We start from the raw sequence: 27,907 nt of genomic DNA on the forward strand, positions 1-27,907 counted from the left end.
TGGAGAACATCTAAATGTGTGGTATGTGACACTGCAGACCTGTTTGTGGTACCACATGCCGCATGGCCGTGGTCATCTGGATGTGGCTATAGTAAGCAACAGCAGACCCAGGAGTCCTAGACTACCCTTTACAAAGTACAGCAGAAACAATTGATGCTAGCTGGAAAGGGGCAAATATGCTGACAGGAATGTCAGTCCTATTGCAGGTTCCTACTTATTGTGTGTGGAAGGGGATTTGTGAGCAGTGAGGAGGGGGGACAGTTCCACAATGGGAATGGGGATTCTTTTCCCTGAAGATACGTGGGTTTAGCACATCAGATAACACAGCGTCACTGTTTCCTCATAACTTCTCACATAGGATAGTGTTTCAAGAGAGCTTTACAAAGTGTAGTTTCAGTTTTCCTAAGCCCTTTCCCACAAGTATGTTCCTCAGAGAGTGCAACCTGCTCCTCAAACGGTCAGTATAATATTGCTGGCTGAACTCAACAATTGATGCTATTTGTAGAAATTTAACAGTACATACATGGTTGTTTTATAAAGGATTGCTACACATTGTTAAAAGCTGCTATGTTTCACCTTAGAGGTAGAGTCTACAATTCCTGAATGTAAGTGTTTGTAAAGTGCTAAGGGAAGCTTTCAAAGGAAAATTACCATTATTATCAGTGATTCTTACTACTGCTAATCTTGTATGGCAGGAAGGTGCATTCCAAATCCCTGATGGGTCTGAAGCTGTTGCTGTTCCTCCAGAACTGAATGATACACAGACCTCTCAAGGTAACCAAAGAAGAGCTTTTCTAAGAAATCAAAATGATCCAAACCAAAGACTTGAACAAAACTAGTTTAACAGTGAGAGCATTTATCACCATTTAGTCATTGCTAGACTCAGCAATGGAGTGACAGAGCACTGTAGCAAGGAAGTGCCTGAGGTGCCCTAATTTGCATCATGGGAAGTCTCTATAGTGTTTAAATATTGCTATGGTATATAGCTCACCAGAGCACAATATCATTATTCCCTTTACCTAAATCCAGTATCAGCAAGGGATCTGCCTCAATTGGTGCAGAAGATGGCTTGACTATAACTATGGGCCAGGAAAAGCTCTATTTATAATGGCTTTAGAAAACCCTGGTTGCAGTTGGCTGTAAGTTGGTTTCAACCTTAGTTTCCTAATCATCATTAATCATGGTTTATTCTGGTGTATATTAACAGTTCAACTAAGCTGTGCTCCTTTCCAACAGTCATTCATCATTAAGTAATTTTTCTTTAACCTGCCACTATTATGCACATCATAGTGGCTGTCTCTACACATGGAATTAGTGCACATGAATGAACTCTGGAGCTTATTCTTCCTGAGTTTTTGCTCCCAGGCACGCCATTTGCAGGGCAGAGCTGCCAGCATCAGGTGAGTTCTATGGGAGGAGCCACAGCCGTTCTGCCCAGCCCCGCTGGGCCCACTAAAGCGCAGGGCCCAGGGCAGTCACCCTGATACACCGTACGTTAGGGACGGCCCTGGCTGTAACACAGGTCTCTTTTCTGCAATTAGATGGACCTGTGTTGCAAATTGGTCCCAAGACGTGGTAGCAAGGATTATGCAAAAGGGCTCCTAGATCATATGAATTTGTAGCCAGTTAGAGGTGCTGAAAGCAGTAGAAAACCCTGATCAATAGGTTCTGTTTGTTCTCCAAGCAAAATACATGTTTTACTTGTTTAAAAAGCTAAACTGGAACAGTGGGGTTAAGGAAACAGTAGAAGTTTTGAGAGAGATTAAATCTGCAGCAAAAAGTGAAACCTCACCTGGTTTGCAAATGTGAAAGTTCGATGGAAAAAGCAAGCTAACTGTTCAAAATGATAGAGGCTATGTAGGAAACGTTCCTTGGAAGTGATGAAAAAAATGTTGACTCCCACGAAACCATACTTCATTGGGCTAATTATTTTTCTCAGACTTCCTCATAATCTATCAGTCTACCTGAAACCTCTGAAAATAATAACTTTGTTTCATCTAAGGTCATGCTGGCCTACAGTGAGACGACCAGAGATAAATGGAAAAGAATGGTAGTGAACACATGAGGTTAATATTGGAGTCTTTACACAAGCAAGCTGCTGTTGTTTCTCCTGGGCATTTTGTCCGGGTACAAACTGAGAAAAGGCCTCTAGATTTGGTTGCATAACGAGCAATCCAAGTGATGAAAAAAGATTGCAGGAAAGCTATATATGAAGCAATTTGGATATATTACATGACAGTTTAACCTGTATTAGTCCTGGAAAATCTCCCAAAAAGAAGCTGTAATCAATTTGTTGTTTCTTTTTAAAATCCAGTTTGTAACCCTGCATTATCAAATGTGTTGCTTGGTCACTGCAATGATTTGCAAAGAACCATTTAAACTTCAGAATGAATGTGAGCTTAGTATTACAAGTGCCATGTTAAAGAAACATGCAACTTCTACATGCAAGTGCCAGGGTTTCTAAAGCAGTTGAGTTAAAAGGATATTGTGAACCTTTCCTTCCCACATTGTTGTACAAGGAAATTTGCTAGCTTGGTTGGGCACTTGTGGTGAAATGATTTCATGTGCGTTGACAGAGGCAGAAAAATCCATATAGGTCTGGCTGGTTCACAGTGTTTGCTTCCATTGGGGTTTCCTGGCAAGGAAAAGGTCAGAGTGATGGGGATTTCTCAGTTCAGGGTAGTCACCAGCAAGTCTGTGATCCTTCAGCAAGAACTATGGAGAGAAGATAGGATGGGGAGCCCCACCTACCTTCCCACAGCAGGTGACAGCAAGAGCATGCAGCAAGATTCCCAGTGCCAGCTAAGATGTATTGTCCCACAGAACCCAAGGCTGCTGTCATCCGAGTATCCCAGGGTTACCCATTGCTTGCAGTGGAAGCAGGCTCCAGCCCCTTATTGTTAGCTAATAGTACTGGGCACTTTCCCTACATTCTCATGTATAGCACAATTCCTAGAAGAAAACGTACCTCTAACATCATCCAGCTTTTAGCTGCTGCAATCTGTTTATATCAACATTTGGACTGATGAAAGGTTTTGTACAGCTATTTATCATAAGGTCATAAGACCAAATTACTCTCTTTTTTTGCATACCACACACATCTGTCCCCACCTCATTCTCCCCCCTCCCCCGGCCCCAAAGTGGGGCTGAGTGTATTAAGTCCACAAGTTGAATCATTCTGCTTTTATTTCCTCTCTACTGGTCACCTCTACACGTCATCCTATGTTTCCATGGCAACATGGTACATTGCCAAATGAGGTGCTACAGTGATGTAGTGATCACATGAGTCTACATGTGCCAGCAGCTACTTCAATGTAGCAGCACTCTCCCCCATTCTAGTGTGCCGCTACAGCAAAGTAACGGCTTAAACTAACCATGTGCTGCATACACAGCGCAGTACAGGTGGTTACTGCACAGTCCTCTAGTACTTCCAAAAGGCTGGAAGTACTAAGGCATGGCATAGTAACAAAGTTGCTGTAGGATAACGTGTAGACACCCACAGTGTAGCAGCTGTAATATTATTATTCAGACAGCTGAGAGAGTCAATTGATTTTTCCACTCCACAGGTGTTAATGACCTTGTTTCCTTGTTAATGGTCTTGAAGTTCCACTTATCACATTAACCTTTCTTAGGACAGCTTTGCTGTCTGCTAGCTGCTCCTGGTATCCACCTATTAAATAGCCTAAGCAGGAAAAGGAGAGTGAATCAATTGAAGGTTAGCCTCTGTCCCTGTTCTATGCATCCATCACTCTGGAAGCCTTCATTTAACCTTTCAAAATCAAGGGGCATATTATGTGCTGGGGCACATTATATGCAAGAAGATACGTCAACTCTAGCTTTGTTAGTAGAAAATCACCCAGAGCATCAACACTATTGCAGACTGTAGGACTGGACTGGTGTACTCAAATGTTGGTGGAACTGTATTGGCTTCAGCCCAGGTACAGTCATGATGGACATGGTTCTGTACTCTGCTCCATTTCCTGCTTCATTTCCTACTTCCTTGTCTACTATAGGTCATTGGTATTATTAACTCCAGGTTTTGGGCTTGGGTCCCACATTTTGACATTCTAGGTTGATAGCTGCCTTGTGGTCCTTCTCATCATGTCCTGTTTATCTGGATTCTTAGGCTGAACTGAAGTAGCAGACAAGATGCTACTTAAATTCTGGGGGTGGAGGGCTAAGGGTTAGTGGAGGAGGTTACTAGCTAACATCTTTTAAAGTTATATTTGTTCTTGGTAATTTCAGTCACTGCTGTTTTTCTACTAGCCAGACTAGTCATGAACTACTTTTTTTAGGTTCTGAAAAAGTGATGATTTACATTAACACTGCTCTTTGCTCCCACATAAACAAGAACATTTTTGTTTCCATGTGAGGTACCAGTTGCTGTCATTGTGAAATTACCACTGAAAAAAAAATCCAGCTTCAACCTCTGTCAAATTCTCTGCAACATAATATGTTGTACTTCTTGCTGTCACAATCATATGTTCTGTATAATTAGTAGCATATACTTCCATGCAGCAGGCTGTTGGGGGTTTGGTTACTTAGAACGAAAAAATGAACCAACCTAAGTATTTGTCTGAGTTCTCTGTGTTTTAGCTAAGAGTATGACATTGGATTTTAAAATGCCACACACTGGTGTGCAAATGGTTTGCTTATAATTATCAGGTTCTCCTATTTACCACAGTGGTGTGACAAAGGTTGTCATCTTCAGTTGTTGAAATGTGGGACTTCTGCTGAATATTGTTTTTTGTGAGTTTTTAACCTTGGTGTCTCAAAATGTCACTGAATGTAGCCTGTCCAGGACTAACTTTGTATTTAATATGACTCTGGCACATGGTTCCACTGTGCCCATTGCAAATGGGTCATCCACAGGTATTTTTATCAAAGCTTCTGCAAAGATTTTTCAGAATTATATAGATTTGTTTTTATTCATGCATTTCTCAAAGAAACCAATGGTAATAAGAAATATAGCCCCTAACTGGCAACTACAACCTGTTTGCTGTATGCTATTGCATACCTAGCTTATTCTGACTTGTTTTCTTTTATCTTTACTATTTTCAATTATTCAGTACATGAGGATATTCCCAGCTCTTCCAGTAGAGAGAGCCTTCCACCTTCAGATCCAAGACCAGAGCCTAAAGAAGCATGCAAGAGAGTCTTTAGTCCTCTGCGAAAGAGATCAAAAAGTGACCCTGTGCTCCATGGCTTGCCACCTAGGGGTGATTTCATTTTCTTATTTTATACCAGCACTGACTGTACTTACGTTCTATGGCTTTTAGAAATGTTTGTCTGGCAAAAATGTTAAAGTGTCACATGTAGTGTCTGGGAAGACTCCAGGGATGCTAGCATATATGTTAAAAACAAATACATATACATACCATTTCGAAGTCATGTATTAGAATTGGTTTGACTGACTACTACATTCAACAGTTATTTCAGCAACTTTTTTTACTACCAGCTGCTAACAAAAAGTTGAGAAGGAAAGATCTTGTGTTTTCGTCAATACATTTATGTTTCATTTCAATGGCATCAGCATCTGAAGAGCCTATCTTTCTTCTCTGTTGTTTCAGCCAAGTATCTTGTGAGCTGCTACCCTGTGCTCTTTTTTTTCCACACCTCAGAATTGAAATATCTTCTACAAACAACATCTGTGTTTGCACTGGCCAGTCAATAAAAGCAAAACTGTTTTCTAGGAACAATTACTACAAGACTATGTTGCAAATTATAACTTTCCTTTTACAGTCCTCAAATTACTACTAGCTAGAGCAGGCTCACTGAGATCTCATTAGTAGGTGCTGATGTATATTAAATTCCTTATTTGTAGGTTTTAATAATGGACTGTTTCCTAGAATAATAAAATAATTACAATTTCTGACTATTTTGACTAAGACGCCTATCACTGTTTTATACTTAGCATACGTTTGCCTGATTATCTTTTAGTCCTAATATTCCTCCTGCGCCCATTTTTCCATAACCTCTTTTCTTCTCTTCCACCTCAGTAGCTTCTAGAGTTTGCTTTGGAAGCAGTGGTTAAATTACATGAATCAATCACCTATTAATAGCAGGTTGGGTGACGGTGGAAGGGAAGGGTGCCCTGTGCTATAGATAGAAGCCATCAGTCAGCAGCTTTCAGGCACCTTGGGTTTCTGATGGCATTGGTTCTATTTGTAATTGAGATTAGTTCTCCTCAGTGTAGCCTTGGACCTGAAAGTGAAATACCCAGCTGCTGCAAGGCTAGAATTCAGCTGCTGTAACTATGGAAGTCAAACCCATTTAGTTTGATCTCCCTTGATAAGAAGTACTGGAACTCCTCCTGGAATTACTGTTATCCCTGGCATAATGCCCACATTGGAGCTTTTATGTTAAAAACAAAACAAAACAAATTGTATTTAGCCAATGTGCCATGGAATTGATTTTTTTTTCTCTGTTTAGTTCTCCTAGGGTCATGTTGAAGAGTTTTCTTAATATACATACAGTCAGTACTGTCATTCTTTGCATTGGTTTTAAGAAGAAAAAGTTTCTGAATAGTACACCACAAATCATTCTGAGCATTGATATCTGTAAGCTATAGAAGGAAGCAAAGAAAGCATTAGAACAGGAATAATACATCATAACCTGAAGGAATACACAGAAATAATAGTGGTATGGGAGGAGCTATGTATTCAGTTCACCTCTCATTAGCTTGTCTGTCAGACTCTGCACAGCTTCAGCTTGACTCTTTGCCATACATTTATCAAAATCAACAGCTGCTGTATATGACAGTGGTAGCAGAAAGCAGCAGGGGTGAGGAAAAATCAGAGGTGTGTGTCTTCCTGGGAAACTTGTTTGCAAATGGGTGAAATTCCTTTCATTTAAAAGTGCTTGTACAAGCCCTCAGCATTCTGTGAAGGGCTTTAGTGCAGAGGGTTCAATAGCTTAAATTTGTCTTTCCAGTGACTTGCATTTGGTAGAGAGTTTAAGCATAGAACTAATATTATCAAGATCATATTAGCCCTGTCTGGAAAACACACTGGGCGCATGTACACATGAAATTAACACAGATGAATAAACTCTAGCACAGTTTGTGCTGGAGTTTATTGCTCTCAGGTGCTGTATTTACACGTTAGCCTGGGGCTGCAGCATGTTGAGCTGGTTTGGAACAGTTCTTCCCACACCGCTGACAAACTGGGAAGGGACAGAAGACATCCACCCTTGAGGAGGTGACTATTGACTGGTGTACCGGCTTGGGAGGGCTACAGTGTAGCCATGATTGTGGTTGCTTGATTGCAGGCCACAGGATTCATTTCTTTTACTTCCCAACACACAGGGTGCATCTACATGTCGTCCTACATTGCTGTGGCGATGTGCATTGTCTCTGTGTGGCATGCTATAGCGACATAGTGATCACGTAATTGGCAGCTACTTTGCTGGAGTGGTGCAGTCCCCCGTTTTAGCATTCCACTCTGGCAACATAGTGGCAAAATCTAACCATGTGCTGCGCACACTGCATAGTACAGGCAGTTACTATGCCATGCTTTAATACTTCCTTTTGGAAGCAGCAACATTGCTGTATGGCAACATGTAGATGCGCCCATGGTCTCTCTGTCTCTCTCTCTCATATGCATTCTCTACAGGGAAAAATGTTCATCCAAAGCACAAATATTAATTAAAAGGGATTGAGGCTTGTTGGAAAAGTGGAATCATTGGGCAATAATTTTCACTTGGTTACTTTGTGCAGGACGTCTGTGCTGATATTATTCTAACACTTGTTTTTCAACAGTCCCAATAGAGAAAATGTGTTTCTTTTATCTCGTTTCATCTTTTTTTCTTCAGGTCCAGTGTTAAGCTGTGAAGCTGCAACTCAAACAGAGTTAAAACCAGAACTGGCTACTGTCATTTTGCGGAAGAGTTTGAGAGCAAGAGCTTTGAGAGCAAGACCACGGTCCTTGATAGACTATAAGTCATATATAGACACTAAACTTCTCGTGGCAAGGTTCCTAGAGCAGTCCTCCTGCAGTATGACCCCTGATATACATGAATTGGTGGAAAATATCAAATCCGTTTTAAAGTCAGATGAAGAGCACATGGAGGAAGTCATCACCAGTGCCAATTTCCTTGAGCAGGTAGTTTGATTGTGCTGGTGAAGACCTCGATATTACTTCACTTTGTTAAATAGTTTCTCTAGAGTAAAAGGAATTTGCTCACTTCATAGTTTTACTTTTTGGATAGCAGCACTCGGTATTTGAAGGTTTGCTGGTATGTCAGCTTTATTCTAGGAGAGTACAAGCAGCCATGTACTGTGGCTCTAAAATAGAGTTGAAAAATGCAGAGGGAAGCTTTGTTTGGCAAGTGGGGGAGAGAAACAGTTCAATGTATTTTGTCCCAATATTGAGAACACTTTGCCTGTATAGAATTATATCAAAACAGTGACTAATCTCTTCATTCCAAAATGGAAAGCAAAATCAAGTTTTAAGAGAACTATGTACCATAAGGAGACTTGAGTATATTATTATAATTAGGCCCTCTCTATACATGCAGGTAAAGGCACAATGGGATTTAATGTGTGAGCCACATAATTGTGCTTCCTGCCATGCCACATGTGCATGCCAGAAGGTGTGATTGTGGCATCAGATCCAGTCATGCCTTATTGCCAGTGCAGGGAGAGTTTGATTCTGGGCTCTTCCTGCGCTGGCAAGAATCAAACTCCTGCAGCTGGTAACCCCTTGGTTGAGATTCCAGCCATGGGGGCCCCCCATGCACAATCTTCCAAGCTTGGACGTGTGTGTAACCCCTGGGCCTGGGACATTGCTGTTGCCTGGGTCCCCCAGGTCTTGGGGGTTTCACAGTGGGAATGGTGCACCCCTGTGGCTTTGACAAGGCTCCCAGTTGCAGAGAAGACCCTGCTACATGTACAAATTAAAGCTCGGTAGCAGCCAGATGTCAAGTTAGTACAAATTTTCGAAGTCTAACTTTATAGCTGATTGATTAGTTACCTGTAACATGAAGAAGGGGCCTTAATGTAATAAATGGTCACCGTTTCCTATAAACTAATCAAGATTATACAACAAAACAAAAAACCTCAATAAAATTTATTCAAATGTTTACCCCACAGCAAAGATAAATGCACATATGAAATATAAAGGCTGATAGTGTGTTAAGTATCTAGAGGTGCTAGGGTTATGAAAGAGATATAAAAATCTTAATTGCTGGCATCATCTAATAACCCAGGACTAAAATATCTCAGTTAACTTAATGTTTTATACCTTATTATGAAACCTGTTGGTTTCATTAGTCAGTTGTTCCTAGTTTGAACTTTCTTATACACTTTCTTAGCACATTAGTGCCATTTCAGGCTTGATCACTTTTACTTTTCTTTGTATTTTATAAATCGGTTGTAAATCAGATCAGACACTGATAAATCTACATTAGATCCAGAGGGCAGAATTCTGTTACCCTTTGTGCACATAAATGACAGTTTTCCAGCTGTAAGTGGCATTTTTGGCACAGTTTGCAGTTCTATTACTCTCTACATATGCAGGTACAGGATTTCCAGTGGGGTGTACTCCTCTTCTCAGCTTTGCCCTCCTCCCTTCTTCACCCTTTCAACTTATGCTTCTGGGCACAAGAAGGGGAGACCCACCCCCTGCTGCTGCTGTCCTGGTCACTCCCGCCCTACTGCAGCCAGGGCTGCAGGGAGTGGCAGCACAAGGAGGTAGGCTCAGCTGGGGACAGCAGTGCTGGCAGATGGGTTCTCCCTCTCTGCATCTAGTCCTGGGTTGGTGGGGAACACCTGAGGGTATTGGACAGGGAATCTACCTGCTGCAACCACTGTCCCTAGCTCAGTCCAGTTCCCCCAGCTGGCCAGCAACACTAGAAGGCAGAGAGCAGGAGGGAGATGCCATTGAGCACAGAGGGTGCTGAGAGGAGTGGATTTTTACCTGCTTCAGGGACTCAAAAAGCCCCCAGTTGGTGCTCCCATAGTGTGCACTGAAAGGTGGGTGTGACTGCACCCTCTCTGGATCCACCCCAACCCTCTATGACCTATGCAGTGTAGACACATAAGTGTATGCTTGTATACTGCAGATGCTTAATAGGTTGATGCACACTGCCACATATATGCACATAGTTCCTGCAGGTAAGTCACTAAATTGTAGCTAGACAAAACTCATGACAAGTGGGGAGTAAAGGGGCAGAGAGGACAAGGGGCCATCCCATGTTTTAGCCCCAGCAGCTGAGTCATTAGGGTACTTGCCCAGGAAGGAGATCTAGGGTCTAGGAAACCCTCACTCACAGGTGGTTTGGACCTGTTTCCCAGAATACTGCTCTAACCACTCGGTTAGGCCCAGGATACTCCCCCTGAGGTGCCATGAGATCTTTGAAAGGATCCTGTGTAATACTAGTACTGTTAGATGTGTAAGCACTTGCACAAGTGTCACAATGTAAACATAGAGATTTGAAACACAGTATCAAAAACCTTCTGACCTGCTGTGATCTTTCTGAGTTTGTTGCCAAAGAAGAATGGCTGTATTACTTTTCTGTAGTAAAAAAATGAGTGAAAGCTAAGAGCTAGCATTTTCCAAGAGGTGCTTTGACTCTAGAAAGGTTTAGGCACTGTCATAATCTAAGAGATTAGGCATTATCCAGTCCCTTTGTCTATAGGGATCCCTACTTCTGAAGCTGGACCCCTTGATAGCCATAAGAGGGAGCTAGGAATTGAGACTGCATTTGTCCCAAGATAAATTGTGCCTGCATTTGCCCAAGAACAGAACAAATCCTGGGACTGGCATAGACACGCACATTGGGTTGGTTGTGGGGCAACAGACATGGACATCTGAACAATCTCACTTTGTTTGGGGAAAAAATAATTTTTCTCAGGACAGATGTGATACCTATTTGTAGCCCAGGAGACAGAAAGCAACCTAGAATGTGTGTGGCTTAGGAAGCAAGGGCCATAGGTTTTAGCTTAAACCTTTCCCCTAGTGAGGCAGAAACTTCCCCACTAGTTCCCATTAATTTTTATCAAATGACTATTAAATGCAAGGTACAGTGATTTCACTTCAAAAGGAAGATTCCCTAAGTGGTTTATTCTGCACCTCTTCTGCACCAGTTAGTTATATTCCCTTTCATGGGGGGTGTCTGTGCGTGCGTGCGTGCGTGCGTGCGTGCGTGCGTGTGTGTGTGTGTAAAACATTCTCAGACTACCACTGCTGTCAGGAAACAATAAATACCTTTGCTGGTTAATGGCGTAGAAAGCTAACTATCCTCCTGGTCACCAAGTGCTGCATATCCTTGAGACAGTCTGTAAGAAATAAGATGGAGAAGCTGACATACTGCCTTTCTTTTTGTCTTTTCTGGGGCTGCTTTCTCTCTTGCACACACAAATTACCAGTGCACTGAATTCTTGCATGCTTCATAACTAGTCCATTTCAGTTTCAAAAGGCAGGACTGGCAAGCTGTTTACAGATACAGTTCACAACAGGTGAAAAAACAGATATTTGTGGCAAAGATAGGTATAGAACCTCATCTCCAGACTTCTAGATTTCTGTCTCAAGACTGTCTTGTTGGCTTGTCTTCCCTTCCATCCTTTAATCTCATGAAGACTAATGTGTAGGTAAATTGTAGGATTCAGCAGCAGTTAGAGGTTAGTGGCATGAACTCTACCAGAGGTGACTTTTGTTTTTCTTATTTATTCTGGAAATCTTGAATAAACTATAAAGTCCAGTGGTCTATGGGAAAAATAGACAGTGGACAACAGATGTTATCAGGTGTACAACAGATGTTGCGTTAACAGGATGAGTATCCAGAAATTTCTTCTCTCATTATATGATATAAAATTTACATATGCCATAGATCTTCTTCTCAAAGATCATGGATACCTTTGAGACACGGAACATTTGGTAGGTGGCTCAGAATATAGCACAAGTTATTCTTCATTAAATCTGTAGGGAACATAATGATTTTGGTTCACACAGGTTTTATGCAACTCTTTTGTGCTGTTGGTTTGATTGGGTTTTCACCCGAGAAGCTTGGCTTTGTTTTTTAGTTTTAGAGGAACTGAGAGATTCACTGGTTTCCCACTGTAATTTATATGTGACAATAGTAGCGTAACTCGGGTGGGGTGAGCAGGGTACCAGCCCTGGACCCTGATTGAAAAAGGCTGCCAGCATCATCCCAGAATGCTTCTCACCCCTGTTCTCCAGTGTTCAGCATTGTCCTGTCCTCACTTCTGCTTCTCCCTTGCAGTGGACTCTGGACTTTATTATGTACATAAGAATGAGTCTTCCAGGTAACACTATGCTCCTTAGAGCTGGTTCAGAGCATACTAGGCAGAGAGTGATAATTTTTGTATGAAAAAAAGGATAGAAATAAGGAGGAAGAGGACATACCAACTGTTTTAACTCTATCAGAAAGTTAACTTTACTTGCCTTGGTTTGGGGTGAGTTAATACCAGAGTTACTACCTATGTAAAGAAAAGTTGGGGATATGAGGTGTGAAAATGCACAAATCCTGTGGGGAAATATTAACTACATAGTGACAAGGTGGAAGGACCTGTTCTTATACCCCTAACCTCATCACTAATTCTGCTTATGGTTAATACCATTATTGCCTGCTGCGTTGTTATGATATAGGTTAATGGACTGTCAAACAGCTTGGTGCATAATCATCTGAGAAATACGAGGCAAACCTACAGATTGTTTCTTCCCACTCTGGTAGAAGTTGGGTCAGAGGTAATTTCATTTTAATGTACAGTAGAGAGTCAATTATCTGAACTAATAGGGACCAAAACCCCATGGTAAAATCAAAATGTTCAGTTAATGAATCTCATATTAAATGAGCATTTCTATCCAGAATATATATAATATATCTACAAGCTTTCCCACATTGCTGATTTTTTAATTTTTTCCCTCAGTCATTAACACAATTTTATTTCTTTTAGTCATCATTGCTTGAACCACGCGCTTGGGGGCTTGTCCTGCATTGCTGTAACTCACGTCATTTGATGATTATTTTTTCTTTTCTGTAAAGATTATGACTCCTGTTTGTCCATCTACATCAAGAGCACACACACTGCCATTTAGAAGACACCCAGGACTACTACACCTGGAAAGCTGTGGAGATCTGAGCACTTTCACTACAGCAGAAAACCAAGTATCAGAAAGGAGAAGCCAAAGAATAGAGCAGGAGCGACCTCACAGTCTCATTGGAGTTGTACGGGAAACTGTCCTTTGATTTGGTGTGTTTCTAATTCTTCTCTCAGAGTTCCTCCATCAGACAAAGGCACAGCGCAGGAAAACCATCTCTGAAAGGCAGGGTGATGAGAAAGTCACCATTACTTCCTCCCCCCCACTCCCCCAATAGTCTCCTAATGTTGTTTTTGGAACCGTTGACTGGAGACTCTTTGAGAAAATTAATTCAACAGAACCTCTTGTTGTTCTGGTTCCTCGCTGGCTTTAAAACAAGGATATTCAGGTGTGGTTAGTATACTCCAGGATCATTATAGTTTATGGCTTCTTGGGATTGCAATATTATGACTAAACCACGTTGTACAGTACAATGCTTCTATGCTTGATTTCTATCCTTTGAGGTGAGGTCACTGTACATACATTCATTTGTTTCTTGTCCTACTGAAGAGTGTTGGCCAAATTATGCTCTCCTTTTTGTATAAATCTGAAATAAAAACATTGAAGTAAATGAGACAGCTGTTCAGCTTGTTAAAATTGGCATCAATCCCTTGGTTGTAGCAGAGCTGGGGTGATTTACCCCAGCCATGAACATAGCCTGATGGATTTGCTCCAGCCTATTCATATTTGTCCAGAACAGTATGTTTTCATAGGCATCCTCCTGGTGAAAGTGCTTGTGCCACCACCTTTGGAAAACCTCTTTTTGGGCTTGGGAGTCAGGGAGCTGAAATGACAGCATGTTGTTTTGGTGCCCTCAATTACACAGCCCAAACAGCTAATTAGGAACAGCAAACACTCCAAGTCCCAGTGAATAGTTTGTGAGCTATGCCTGGGCTGTGGTAAACTGGCATCAAATAGTTATTTAGTCATTCTGAACAACATACAGGTTCATAAGAGTCTCTTTGCAACTAATTCTTGAACAGAAAACACTAAATTCCTCAAATAACTCCTAGATGGAGACTAGTTTCTCAGGTACTGCTGGTAACCAGGAGCAGGTTTCAGACCTGCTTCTGTATTTGGCAAGGATGTATGGGCTTAAACCAAAGCTCATTAAAGTCAGAAGGCGTCTTTCCATTAACTTCCAAGGGCTTTCGATCAGGCTCATAGTTTGTACTATCAAGGCCATTTGTAGCAGCTTACAGCCTCTTGCATCTCAGCAAGATATGAGTTGTCATTTAAGCAGGCTGATTAAAAATTCCCGCTGTTACTGTAATGATAAAGCTTCACTTAGGGTAATTATTAAACCACTTTTCCTAGGGAAAAAACAACAAAAAAAGCTTTAAACTGTAAGTTTTAATTAAGTCTGTTTAGGAGGAGAACACATTAGTTCAGTTTATTGGTGTTTGAAAAATGAGAAGCGGACTTAAGTAATAAAAGGTTTAATTTGTACACCTGGACTCCGTGTATTCACTTTGTTTGTGTGGTTTCTTCATGTTGATGGGGATCCTGAGGGAGAAGCCTCAGGTCCAAGAGGGCTCAGGCCCATTGCGGCAATGAGCTGTGTGCTACCAGGCCCCTGCCCCTCTGGCATTCATCCCAGGATTAGCTTATGCATCTCTAATAGTTGTTATTACACAGAAAAACAGCAGCCTTTGTGTTGATTTGTGGAAGATATAATTATTTATTTGGAGGAGAAATAGCTTTGCCCAGCAGCTGCCATGCCAATCCATTAAGAACACCTTGGACAGGGTTGTCTACCATCTATCCAAAGTCGCAGTTGTTAGGTTGTTAATCAGTCACTTTTAACATTCCCCCAGGCTGATTGTTCATTGGTAAAATGATTAACATCACCCTTTTGCCTCTGTATTTAGTGGAGATATACAAGGACTTAAGTGCTCTACCTGACTGCTGAAGGTAATTCATGACTACCAGAACAAATTACTTTTTAGGAGTAAGACCATTGAATCATTTTGAATGGAATATTTTTTTAAACTGATTCTTTTAAACAGATTTGTCCTGTCCTGCCAGCTGACAGGATGGAGAACCTGAAAGGAATTGAGAGTAAAAACCCCCAAATCTGTCCCCACCACTCCTACCAAACACCCCCCCCCCCATATAAATGGAGTCTGACACAAGTATGGGCAACTATTAAGGGCAGAGAAAATATAAAGCAGATCATATGACAAACCGTGAGAGAAAGGTTTAGTTTTTTGTAACTTTTCTGGCCTGTGCAGTAGCTTTAAGCAAAATCTTGCCTCCACATTACTGAAGGAATAAGGAAACATGTAGAAGTACCTGTGCAGGGAACCCATAACTAAGTCCTGTGCAGCTGAGCTAGATCTAAGGGTAAGACATGTCTGCATGACTGGAATGAGAGCGATTTTCTCTGCATAGGAGCTGTGGCTGTAATCAGCAACTGAAACCCCACAGTAGGCATGTCTACATGTGTAATTAATGTGAAGCAATAAACTCCGGAGTTTATTGCTGCCAGGCGCACTATTTGAACATACGCCTGGAAGCAATAAATGCCAGAGCAATAAACTGTAGAGTTTATTGGCCTTTGAATATACAACCAGGACTGCAGCACATTGAACTAGGTTGGAGCAGCCCCAGCTGGCAGGGGACCTGGATAGTCAGCCTGCCAGCCCGGGACTGTGTACCCTGGCTCAGCATGCTGTAGAGGGGCTGGCTGGGGTGCAAAGGTACTTCATCACGGGGCTAGTCAGCATGCAACCCTGTACTGAAGTACCTTCCAGGGCAGTGTCTACACATGTGCTGCTGCATTTTTTACTCCACAGCAGGGTAATACTTGGATTTACAAATACTATCCCATGCTGCAGAGTGAGTTAGTTTACTCCAGCCTGATAGGGGTGCATGTGTAGATGGTGAGGTGTCTAATGTGCAGCTTAGTAGTCTACTGCACAGTGAATGCCTCATGTAGATACACCCAGTGTCTGTGATCATGGTGTAAGGCAGACCAACAGGAGGATGCTGGCCTGGCTACACACAACAACCCTCCCCCATTTCTTCAGAGTTAGTCCATGGAGCAGAAAATGGGCATCAGAGTAACACTTTATGGCAAAGACCATCAAATGCAGCAATTGCAAGATCCACTTGTGATAGCAAAAATTGTAAAGAAATATGAGAATCACTCAAAAGCTCTTCCATTTCCACTTATTTTCTTTTACAACCAATTTATCCTCCAGAGAGACATCTGTAGAACTGGGTCTCTCTCTGGGAAAATGAGGCACTTAACAGGTTTTGCACTGAAAAGGGGTTATTTGTATTTAACCAGAGGGCCTGATGTTCTAAGTAAGTAGATCCTGGACATAAATAGTTGATGACAAGTCAGACTCCTTATGGCAGTTTTGAGATTGCTGCTTATAGCTGACTTTTATCATTTCATGAAGATAGGCATTCTTGTTTCAAAAAGGGAAGTGTTTAGTCACCAATTTTCTAGTACTATACCAGAAAGAGGCTTTATGGCATTTGCTTACTTGGGGCCAGAAGTATCAATGTTTGTACATGTTTACTCCAAGGGTGAAGTTGCGTCTCTGCCTGCAGATGATAAGACCCCCAACATTAATGTGCTGTACAAGCTAAGGACTACAATATGTGTAGGAGTGAGAATGTACCTTCCCCACCATGCCTGTAAGGAGAGTCTTTTTGAGTTCCTCAGAAATGTGTTCAGATTCCGATGCAAACAAATTGTTTTGTCATTTTGCAAAAGGTAAAAGTTAAAAATCAAACAGGTGAATGGTCCTGGCTCCCTGACTTTGCTGACATGCCTATGCTTTTTTAGTGATCTGGCTTGGGATCCAGTGCCCCTCCATCTCCCTTCACATACAGGACTGGGATTGGCAGGTACCCTGATTCTCAGTGTCTTCTGCAGAAAATGTGACAAGGACAGCATGAGAAGCTTTGGGTTCTGTGGTTGGAGTAGAACAGATTTGTCCTCAGCTAATACTTGCCTTGTTGATAAGTCTCTGGTCTCATTGATAAATTAACTCATAACCATTGCCGTTGGTTATAAAGGGGGGAGGTGCTAAACTTGCATCTTAAAATGCTCACCAATCTGACACCTAACTTCCAAGTACACACTGTCTACTGGAATCTATAGCCTCAGGCTCAGCACCCAAGACTAAATCATGAAAGAGAATTAGGATCATAGGTTTTACCTGACAGGGCCCAAGTACCTAAGTTAGGTGCTGAGGCTCCTTGTGCAGTGCATGGGGAGAATTTAGCATCTAACAGGATTCATAGCCAATGGTGAAGTCCATGTATCTTAACAGCAAGGATAAAGCTAGCACAGATACACCTGCACAGGTTGTACTCATGTCACAGGTGGCAGAGTAGATGTGCCTTTTGGGAGACCAGGGTTTTTTGCAGAGCAGTCCAGTGTAATCCTTTCCCACCCCTCCTGCCTCTTGGCTGCCCTTGCAGTAACATGCCCTCTGTAGGACTCATGTGCCCAGTGCTTTGCTACTGGCTGCTGTCCCCACCTGGATTGCATGCAAGACTGGCTCAGCATGATCTTACCCTGGGTGTCTCAGTGGATTTGAAGATGACTGCTGAGTGCTCACTCTCTTCAGACCTGGGTCATCAGTCCTCCTCTCCCACTTCAAGGCGTATGGATGAGGGATAGCTGTTTAGCTGGGGAAAAGGAAATAGCCTTAACATTCTCCTTCTATGACTATCCCAGAACATCCCAAACTTGGGGATTGAAAAAGCTGGGAAGGAATGAGAGAGGGTAGTTATGCCCTATATTAGAGCTACCTGTAGGAATCCTTTGCAGTAATAACTCTTATCCTGGAGTTGGGTAATGTAGATATTGCCCCATCCTCTGCCCTCCCCTCTGAACTGAATCATGGAAACAAAAGTTGCCTTGCAGTAGATCCTATGCATACAGAGGGAGAAAGAAAGTTTTTCTGACCAACTAGCTGCTGTTTTGGACTGCCAGCATTGACCTAAGGGCTCTTCATTTTCAGCATGAGTCTTGAGAGTAATGCAGGACACATTTAGACTTCAGTGACAGCTGTGCAACCCTGTTGCTTGCAGTGTGTTGCCCAGATGGACCTGATTGGAAATCAATGCTCAAAATATCTCCTGGTGGCTGACACAAGGAATAAAAGCCTGATCAGCCCCTCTGTCCTGTTGGTCCAGCAGAAACAACAGGAGTGAGAACTCCACTGTGTCACCAAAAAGTCAGCAGATGTAGTGGCAATGCACTTTAAAAGTAATTTAGAAAATAGCATGGGTGCCTGGGTCATCAGCTAAGAGAAAGAAAAATCAGCTTTCACCAAATTATTTGCTTACCACATCAATTTATTTCTACCTGGCAGGGTAATTACTTCAGGGCAGGTGAAACGTACATACTTACTTATGAAACCCATCAATCAAGTTAAATGGCGACTCACTAAGGAACCGACTCAGCTAATAACATGAACTATTGAACTAGTCAGTCATGCTCTGACAGACATGCTGAGAACAACAGTGCAGCAGTAGCAGCTGTTCGACAATACAAAAAAAATAGCCATATTATTTGAACCATATTCAGAGATGCCATTTTGCCTGTGTGGGTGTTGTTTTTGTACAATGCTGTAAAGCATCTGATCCAGAATCCACTGAAGGCTGGAGAGTCAGGTCTGAATCCTGAACGCTCAATCGAGGGACTAGGATGGTTACAGAGTTAAAAAAATAAGGTGGGAAATGCAATCAACTGCAATGAGCTGATAAGTTGACAAGCAGAACACCAGGATGGCTAGTCCAGATGGCAGGAACTGTAGGCAAAAGGGCTTTTATCCTGACAGCTCCATTAACAAGTGTGTGCATTTATTTGTAATGAGTTCATGCGCACAATTCAGACCTAAACCTATTTGACCCTTACTAAGCTTCAGCTCATTTATTCTTAAGTGTCTGTTGCAATCCTAGGTGTTACACTCATCACCATGTCTACCTGGGCCAAAAATGGTCCCAAACAGTTAGTTATATACAACAGACAGAATGTTATTTCACTTTGCACACCCATGTGGTGGTTTCCTAGTCAGAAGAAAGTGGGTCAGTAGTTCTGATCTGGACCTTTACTCCCAAAGGGGCAGAAACATTCTCACTACTCTCCATTTCAGGTGGTGGTGGGGGGCGGTTCTTTATTTAACTTTCCGTAGTCCAGGACAAATTAGCCAAAACAACTTCTAAATCCATGAGTCAGTCCAGAGCCATAAGTGGCCCTACTACCAGTAAACATCCTCCACCCCCATCTGGGGTTTCAGATGGTCCCAAAGGCATTGCCAGGCATCCTACTTGCAGGCCCAGGCCCGGAGGCTTGGGGTTCAGATGCCCCCGAGTTTTGCTTACCCTTAGCCCTAAAGCCCCAGGAGCAAGCTAGGGAGGAGTCTCCCCTTTCCATAAAGTGGGCATAATGCCAAGGTTAACTATGCATTACCTATGTGGGTACTATCCTATGCCAGCAGAGTGGTCTTCCCTGGGTGTGACTAGGAAGCCACTGTGATGATCACGGTATTTCCCCTGCCAGGCACGCATAGGGCTATGGTTGATCTGAGCCCACTTACCCAATAAATACAGGGTGCAATGGCTCAGCTTTAAAAGGAAGACTGGATTATATTGAATCTGTGGTCTGGTGGTTCAAGCACTGTTCTAGGAAGTCAGAGCAACACACACACATTTAATGCCCCCTCTGACTCCAGTTGGCCAAGTGCCCTAATTGCTCAGCTATTGTGGTTAGAACATGGAGAGTTTTTCTCTGGCCAGAACGTTGGGACTTAAGCCAAGGTTTTTGCATTTTGAGTCATTTATCAGCCCAGCCAGTGCGTGGGAGCTGTGTGCGTCCACACCGTAGACTGGAAAAGTGCCAACAAAGGCAGTCACACACTCAAAAAGCAGTTTTACAGCTGTGTAAAGTAGAAGAGGATTCTACCCAAGATGTTTTTTTATTATGCTATGATGGTGGCACTGAGGTAGCTGAATGAAAGATCAGGGACACCTTGTGCAGGTAGGGGCAATACAGGCCAGTAATAAAGAGAGGAGTTAACCTCCTGTGAAGTATAAGCTCCAACTCTGCCTGAAAGTTGGTTTAGGTTTAGACCCTTTCCATCAACCAGTTTTGCTGGTATCTCCTTTAAACAAAGCGGCAACAGGACTTCCATGGGTGACCATTACTATTCAGAGCTTGGCCAGTCTTTCCAGGTTTGGTTATACTGCTTTTCCTGCAGAACAACCCAAGCCACCAGGTATTCTGTCTAGATGGACCACAGCTACCATTCTGAGCTCTTGTACATTTGTCAGAGTGAAGTTATAAGGGCACTTCAAACATAAGTTTGTTAAGCAAAGCTTGTTAAGTTGTGCTGAGAGTCTCAAAGCTATGCCACTTCAGGCAAGGGTTAACTCTAGCCTGTGCTGCCTAGCTTGCATAAGGGTAACTTCAGTGTGCTCCACTGTGATAAAACAAGCAGTCTGTAGTCCACCAGCATCCCAGGATGCACTCCTCCCCAGCAGGGATAGAGCCCAAGCACCCTGGCCCTTAGTCATGGCCCTGCTTACCAGCCCCTCTAGTGGCAAGTCAGAGCTGTGCAGGCAAGAAATGATATTAACCCATAACATCCATTTTTCTGAGCAGGGACTGGGTCACCCCCCCTCCACTGGGACCCCCGTAAGCCCTAGGGGAGGCACACCCAGGCCTAGGGTCAGTGAGGATCTAGTCAGGGAACGTCTGGAGGGACTGGATGTATTTAAATCAGCTGGTTCTGACGATCTCCACCCCAGAGTGCTGAGGAAAATAGCAGAGGTCATTGCAGGACCCCTGGCACAGCTTTACGAGCGCTTGTGGTGCTCTGTTGTGCCAGAGGACTTGAAAAGGGCCAATGTGGTTCCCATTTTCAAAAACAGGAGGAAGGAGGACCCAGGAAACTATAGCTCAGTCAGTCTTACCTTGGTCCTGGATAAGCTTTTTGAGAGAATTATCCTTGTGCATGTCTGCAAGGGGCCAGTAGGGGAGATTATGCTGAGGGGCAACCAACACGGGTTCATTAGAGGCAGGTCCTGTCAGACCAACCTGGTGGCCTTCTACGACCAGGTCACATAGTTCACCGTTTCATAGTAGCTAGGGTCAGGAGGGACCTGAACAGATCATCTAGCCTGACCCCCTGCCACAGGCACGAGTGAATGCTGGGTTCACAAGATCCCAGACAGGTGATCATCCAACCTCCTCTTGAATTTGTCCAAGGTAGGGGCGAGGACCACTTCCCTGGGAAGTTGGTTCCAGATTTTGTCCACCCTAACGGCAAAAAATTGCCTTCTGATCTCTAACCTAAACCTATTCTCCATCAGCTTATTACCATTGTTCCTCGTCAGCCCAGGTGGTGCTGGGAGAGAAGGGCTCTACCTATTTGCTGTTGATCTCCCCTGACGAGTTTGTCGGCAGCCACTAGGTCCCCCCTCAGCCTCCTCTGGCTGAGGCTGAACAGGTTCAGGTCCCTCAGTCTCTCCTCATAGGGCCTGTCCTGCTGCCCTCTCACCAAGCGGGTGACCCTCCTCTGAACCCTCTTCAGGCTGGCCACATCCTTCTTGAAGTGCGGCACCCAGCCCTGGACGCAGTACTCCAACTGCAGCCTGACCAAAGTCACATAGAGGGGAGTATCACCTCTCTGGACTGGTTTGAGATGCATCTTTGGGTGCATGACAAGGTATGGCTGGCCTTGCTGGCTGTGGTCTGGCATTGGCATCTCATGTTCATCTTGGAGTCGATAATGACTCCAAGATCCCGTTCCGCCTCTGTGCTTTCAAGAGGGGAACTCCGCAGCCTGTATGTATGCTGTGGATTCTTTCTCCCAAGGTGCAGCACCCTGCATTTATCTTCGTTGAACCCCATCCTATTCTCATAGGCTGTCTAAATTTAGTTGCAGCCTCTCTCTCCCTTGAAGTGTGTCCACCTCGCCCCACATCTTAGCGTCATCAGCAAACTTGTACACCTTGCTTTCAACCCCCTTGTCCAAGTCGCTGATGAAGATGTTAAACAGTGCGGGCCTGAGGACTGATCCCTGGGGGACCCCCCACTGCTCACATTTCACCAGATTGAGTACAAACTGTCTACCACTACTCTCTGGGTGCGCCCCATCAGCCAATTTTTTACCCATCAAACTGTGTAGGCATCAGTGTCACAGTCACTTAATTTATTGATGAGGATGGGGTGAGAGACAGTGTCAAAGGCCTTCTTAAAGTCTAGAAAGACTATGTCCATGGCAACACCATCATCCAAGGATTTAGTTACTTGGTCATAAAAGGCCATCCTGTTGGTCAGGCAGGATTTACCTTTGATGAACCCATGCTGATTGCCCCAGAGCATGATCTCCCCTGCACAAAAGACTTGGACGCAGGTGTCGTGGTGGTTGTAGTCTTTCTGGACTTCAGGAAGGCCTTTGACACTGTCACCCCATTCTCATTAAAAAACTGGGGGACTGTGGTGCCGACACCTACACAGTCAAATGGATCACTAACTGGCTGGAGGGCTGCACCCAGAGAGTGGTAGTGGACAGTCATTTTTGACCTGGAGGGATGTGGGCAGTGGGATCCCTCAGGGCTCAGTCCTCAGGCCCACGCTGTTCAACATCTTCATCACCGACTTGGATGAGGGGGTAAAAAGCACCCTGTTCAAATTTGCTGATGACACTAAGATGTGGGGGGATGTGGGCACACTAGAAGGAAGAAACAGGCTACAATCAGACCTAGACAGGTTACAAGGGTGGGCGGATGAGAACAGGATGGGTTTCAACACTGACAAGTGCAAGGCGATGTACCTGGGGAGGAAGAACCAGCAGCATACCTACAGGCTGGGGAACTCCCTTCTCATCAGTGCAGAGGCCGAAAATTATCTTGGGAGTCATTATTGATGCCAAAATGAACATGCACTTCAAGAGGGATGTGGACAACATGGAGAGGGTCCAGAGGAGGGCCACTCGCATGATAGGAGGGGCAGCAGGGCAGGCCATATGAGGAGAGGCTACGGGACCTGAACCTGTTCAGCCTCCACAAGAGAAGGCTGAGGGGGATCTGGTGGCCATCTACAAACTAGTCAGAGGGGACCAGCGGGCATTGGGGGAGTCCCTGTTTCCACAAGCACTACCAGGAGTGACTAGAAATAATGGTCACAAGCTGGCAGAGGGTAGATTCAGGCTAAACATCAGGAGACGCTACTTCACTTTGAGGGCAGCTAGGATCTGGAACCAACTTCCAAGTGACGTTGATTCCAGATCCAACTGGATCCTGCCCTGGGGGTCTTTAAAAGGAGGCTGGATGTACACCTTGCTGGGATCGTTTGACCCCAGTACTCTTTCCTGCCATGGCGGGGGGTTGGACTTGATGATCTGCTCAGGTCCCTTCCAACCCTAGAAACTATGAAACATGCAACCGCTCACAGCACATTATAAGTTTAACACTACTTAACATTGCACAGATTTAGCATGGTCTAAGCATAATGCACAACTTCACCCTTACACTCAATATCCTTTACATAGATTAAGTAAAAGTTGCCCTTGCAACACAGCTCCACCCAGAAGGGCTGTATCATTTCCACTTACTGAATGAAGAAGGAGGCAGAGAAATGTCACCCAGAGTTATGGAGGGAGTCAGCAGCTGGGCTGGAATTAGACTATCAGCCCTCCTGTTTCACAGAGCAATGCTCAGCCCACTAGAAAAGACCCATCACAATAACTGTATTGATTGAATTCATTGGAAAAGGAGTGGTAGGACTCTCCTTTATTTTCCCTTCCTTCTCTCAAAGGAGAAAACTAAACAAATAAACAGTACCACATTTATTTCCTTTGTTTCCATTTATTTCCCCAAAATATCTTTTGAAGACTTCTGAAATCTCCCTAATCTTTTTAAAGGAAACAGCTAATTCTCATTACCTAATCCTCCTAGGTAATGGCACACTTAATTAGCATCCAAACTGGCTGGTTTATAAAGTCAGGTTGCCCAAATGACTCCTTACCTGCTTTTTAGCACCAGCCATACTAATTAGGTTGTAGTTTATTCCCAGTTCATTACTTGACCCCTTTTTCTCAATTTTATTTGAAAAAAAAATCAGGTTTTTTTAAAAAGAAAAGCAGAACTACAGATGGCTTATACAGAACAACCCAGAGCATATTAAAATCCAGCAGAGTGGCAAGCCAATGAACCATCTCGTTGTTTATGAACGGAGTACCGGGGAGCAGTGATTAGCTCTCCAGACTGTGGCTAGCTCACCCCTTAGCATGTTGTTCTAATATTTATAGGCAAACCTAAAGATGGAGAGTACTGAAAATGTAAGAACAGATGTATTGAAGATCATACAGCTGATGAAGCATGTTTAGATGAGAAGGTGGTGAGCTACAGGCAGGGAGAATAAAGAGTTGAATGGGATTGCTTTTGTGTCTCCTTGAGGTTTCAAATGTGACTGTTATTCATTCAACTGCCTCTGCAGCAATTCTAGCCTATGCCTGGATTTCAAGAGCTACAAGCTGTCCAACACCTAGTTTTAATAGTTACAATTCTGCCCCACAGTCAATTGTCAGACTAGAATAATGCATGAAGAGATCAGTGTTTATTAGCTTAGATTTGTGCATGATAACTTTGTCTTGTTTAAGCCCATGTAAGGAAAATAGCCAGAGCGGTGCTTGGTATGGAGGGAATAAAATAAACTTCAGAAGAGCAAGATGAATATTTCTTTTTCCAGGGAGAGGGTTATGCAAACCTTGCACATGCTGAACCTCATTTGGTTAAACAGAGCCAAACTTCCCAACACTGTCCTTTTTTAAATTGTGTAGTCATAGGTCCTAGTTCCTCCTGCTTTGTTTAAAAAACTAATAAAACTCCTCCCTGACTCGCTGAAAAATCTCTCTATCCCCTTACCCACAAGGTTTTTTTACAGTCCAATTGCAGATGCAGAACACCTTTGCTGTAACCAGAAAAGGAAGGTCCTTAAACTAGTAAGATCCATTTCCCTTTTAAGAATACAAGCAGTTTTGCTTTCTGTACAACATTTTTAATGATGAAATCTACACAGAGAGATATATAGTTTGGATACCCGAGTGGAAAGGGCCTCCACCTGTCCAGACTCTCTCAGTCCAAAGAGAGAGAGGAGGCAAAAAGCTCCCTATTGCCTGGGCCACTCCACCTACACTGTAGTACAATAAATGCAAAAAAGGTCACCCCTAAACTGGGCTTCTTTCCATGGGTAGGAAAGCAAAGGTTACGTCCTTAACTTCCCTCTATATGAAGGGGAAGAATAAATGTGCAGGGTTTGGGGAAGACCGAGGTGGAGAGCATGCAGAGGACACGGGGGAAGATAGAAAAAGGGGAAAGATAAACTGTGGGAAGAGCAAAGAAGGAGAGAGGGAATCTGGAGCAGGAAGGATAAGGTGGAAACAGAGCAAGAAGAGGAGCAAGAGGAGGGGAGACAAAGAGTATAAGTGATTCTTATAGAAAAGAAATGGGCTGGAGTGGTGCAAGCAGTGAGTGCAATCCCTAGGGAGGAATGAAGGGGAACGAGGAATGTGTAAACAGGTTAAGAATTGGACAGGTTTATTTTTGTTTTTTAATATAGATCACTGCAAAAGCACAAATAGAATAACTTAAATAGACACTGGTTACAGGCCCAATGTCACAGGAATGCACAAAAGCCATTCTGGCAGGAATCACACTGATGCACTCGTTTTGATGGGTCCTGGGTGATTTCTGGTTAGTTGCTGTCTGCCTTAGGTCACCAAGTTTTTCTAGTGGTGTCATTAGGAGCAAGAGTAAGGCCTATCAATCCATCCCTGCTTGACAGGTACCCAAGGAGACACTAACAGTTATATTTTATTTGGCCCACAGAAGCATCTACTGCAAAGCTGCTGGCAAAGTCCTGACTTACACCACCAGAATCAGGGAGATTACCCACAGCAGGAAGGGGCATTCCTGTTTGCCTTCTTTAGAAAGAAGTGTGTTATGAAGGGACCATAGCTAAGGCTGAGCTGCATTACTTTTAGGTAGATATTCAAGCTCTTTGTCACATATGAAAAATGTAATGCAAGTTCCCCCACCTGTACCACTGTTACTCTCCATGCACCAAGCAAAGGTTCAGAATATTTACAACTAAGTCTGTTGGGTTACAATTATCATAGAAAATGAGGGCTGGAAGGGCCCTCAGGAGGTCATCTAGTCCAACCCCCTGAATGAATTCATTTTACAGTGGGTCCTTTTCCCTCCTATTAGTATCTTCCACTCTTATCTGCCAGGAAAGCAGCTTGTGGCTTAAGATCAATTGAGAATAAGTGCAGAATTATAGCCATTTAAAAAAAAATCGTTCTTTGTGAATTTCTCTTTAAAATGTTATTTTTTGAGGGGCAGACAATTTAGCATGTCTTAAAAATCCAATTAATGTTTTCTCAATAAAAACACCACTACATATCAATCCTATAGCAAGTACATGGTTTCATTGCAGGGGAGAGTTCTGGATCACGGGACACTAAGTCTGCATTTCCATCCATTAACCTGCCTAGATGTCTATTTAATCTTAAACTATGAGCTTCTAATACTTTTTTGAGGGTTGTTTATCTCTTTAAGGTATTTTCCCCTATATTATGCTATGTAATCTTAACCGTAACCCTATTTTATTACCTATAAAAGTGTCTAAAAAGAGACTTTTATGTGAAAATGAAGTTTAGATGGCATGCAGCTGTAATAGAACCCACACAAAAAGGGAATGCAAAGGTGAAAAATTGATGAGCAAGAGACAGTTGCAGACATTGCAAATCCTTTAGAAGACCTCAAGCAATGAGGTCCAGGATAGAACTGATGCAGGTTATAAATGGTGGTGATTTTAGAGAGGCATGAATCCAATGGCTCCACGTTTTGTCCCTAATAAAATAGTTCTTGCCCATGACTAGCTTTAGTTTAACAGAACACTTAGTCAAAAAGACTGTGTGACGTGAGATCATTCTCTCATTGACAAGGGAGAGATTGAAAATATTTGCACCATTTAATATTGACTGCTAGATTCTTTGGTCTCTTCAGAAATACTGTCTTCCCCCAGAAGAGTAAGGACAACGATTCAGGGGCATTTTGCAGATTGGAGCCAGTCACTGTTGGCCCAGAGTTTGGTGATCCCTGGATTAAACCCCAGGGAAGTTTGCTATCAAGGTTAGATGATGGATTTGTGTGGGATGGTTTGAGTAAGGGTGATCCTACCTCAGGCAGGTGGTTGGACTAGATGACCTTGCGAGGTCCCTTCCAGCCTGACTTCTCTATGATTCCATAATAATCGCTTTACTCATTTGCTAGTACACATAATATTGATATTGTTCCCGCAGAACAGTTCTGTCAATGGCCTGCTCTCCAGCCAACAAAATTCCTTTGATACCTTATAGGAATAAATGTCAAGTGAATATAAATAAAGTCATCAATAAAGTTACAATGGAGTCTTTACGTTTACAGCACTTATAGTATCTCAAATGAAAAACGGGATATTTGCTGAGGATGGCCATTCACAAATTCACATCCTAAGCCCATACTTGTTTAACATGTAAAAGAGAAATGGTTTTGTAACTTGTAAACGTTTCCAGCTCTCACGGTACTCAGTTGATGTAAAACAGGAGTCAGTAACCTATGGGGCAGACTTCAATGAGCTAAGGAGGATAGTTGGGGAAGCACTGAGCTCCCGGAGGGGAGGGGAGCCAGGTGTCCAAGGAGAGTGGTCGCTCCTTAAGGAGATGATCATCCAAGCCCAAAGGAAGGTAATCCCAATGAGGATCAAAGGGAGCAGGAGAGCACACAAG

General features: G+C 43.2%; 1 protein-coding gene across 2 annotated transcripts in view; it reads left to right on the top strand.

Annotated features, from left to right (window-relative positions):
- The window catches only part of FAM189A2 (family with sequence similarity 189 member A2), a 49,069-nt gene extending 34,520 nt beyond the window's left edge, over positions 1-14,549 (top strand). For both annotated transcript variants that reach the window (XM_019555232.1, XM_019555231.1), the window contains 4 exons: positions 696-774; positions 5,070-5,219; positions 7,813-8,102; positions 13,006-14,549. In XM_019555232.1, the coding sequence (XP_019410777.1) occupies positions 696-774; positions 5,070-5,219; positions 7,813-8,102; positions 13,006-13,209 (723 nt within the window). In that variant the 3' untranslated portion in view covers positions 13,210-14,549. The remainder of the gene's footprint in view (positions 1-695; positions 775-5,069; positions 5,220-7,812; positions 8,103-13,005) is intronic.
- Positions 14,550-27,907: the final 13,358 nt, after the last annotated feature.

The sequence above is a fragment of the Crocodylus porosus genome, unplaced genomic scaffold (assembly GCF_001723895.1).
Source record: "Crocodylus porosus isolate Cpor-Errol unplaced genomic scaffold, CroPor_comp1, whole genome shotgun sequence".
Taxonomy (NCBI): Eukaryota; Metazoa; Chordata; order Crocodylia; family Crocodylidae; genus Crocodylus; species Crocodylus porosus.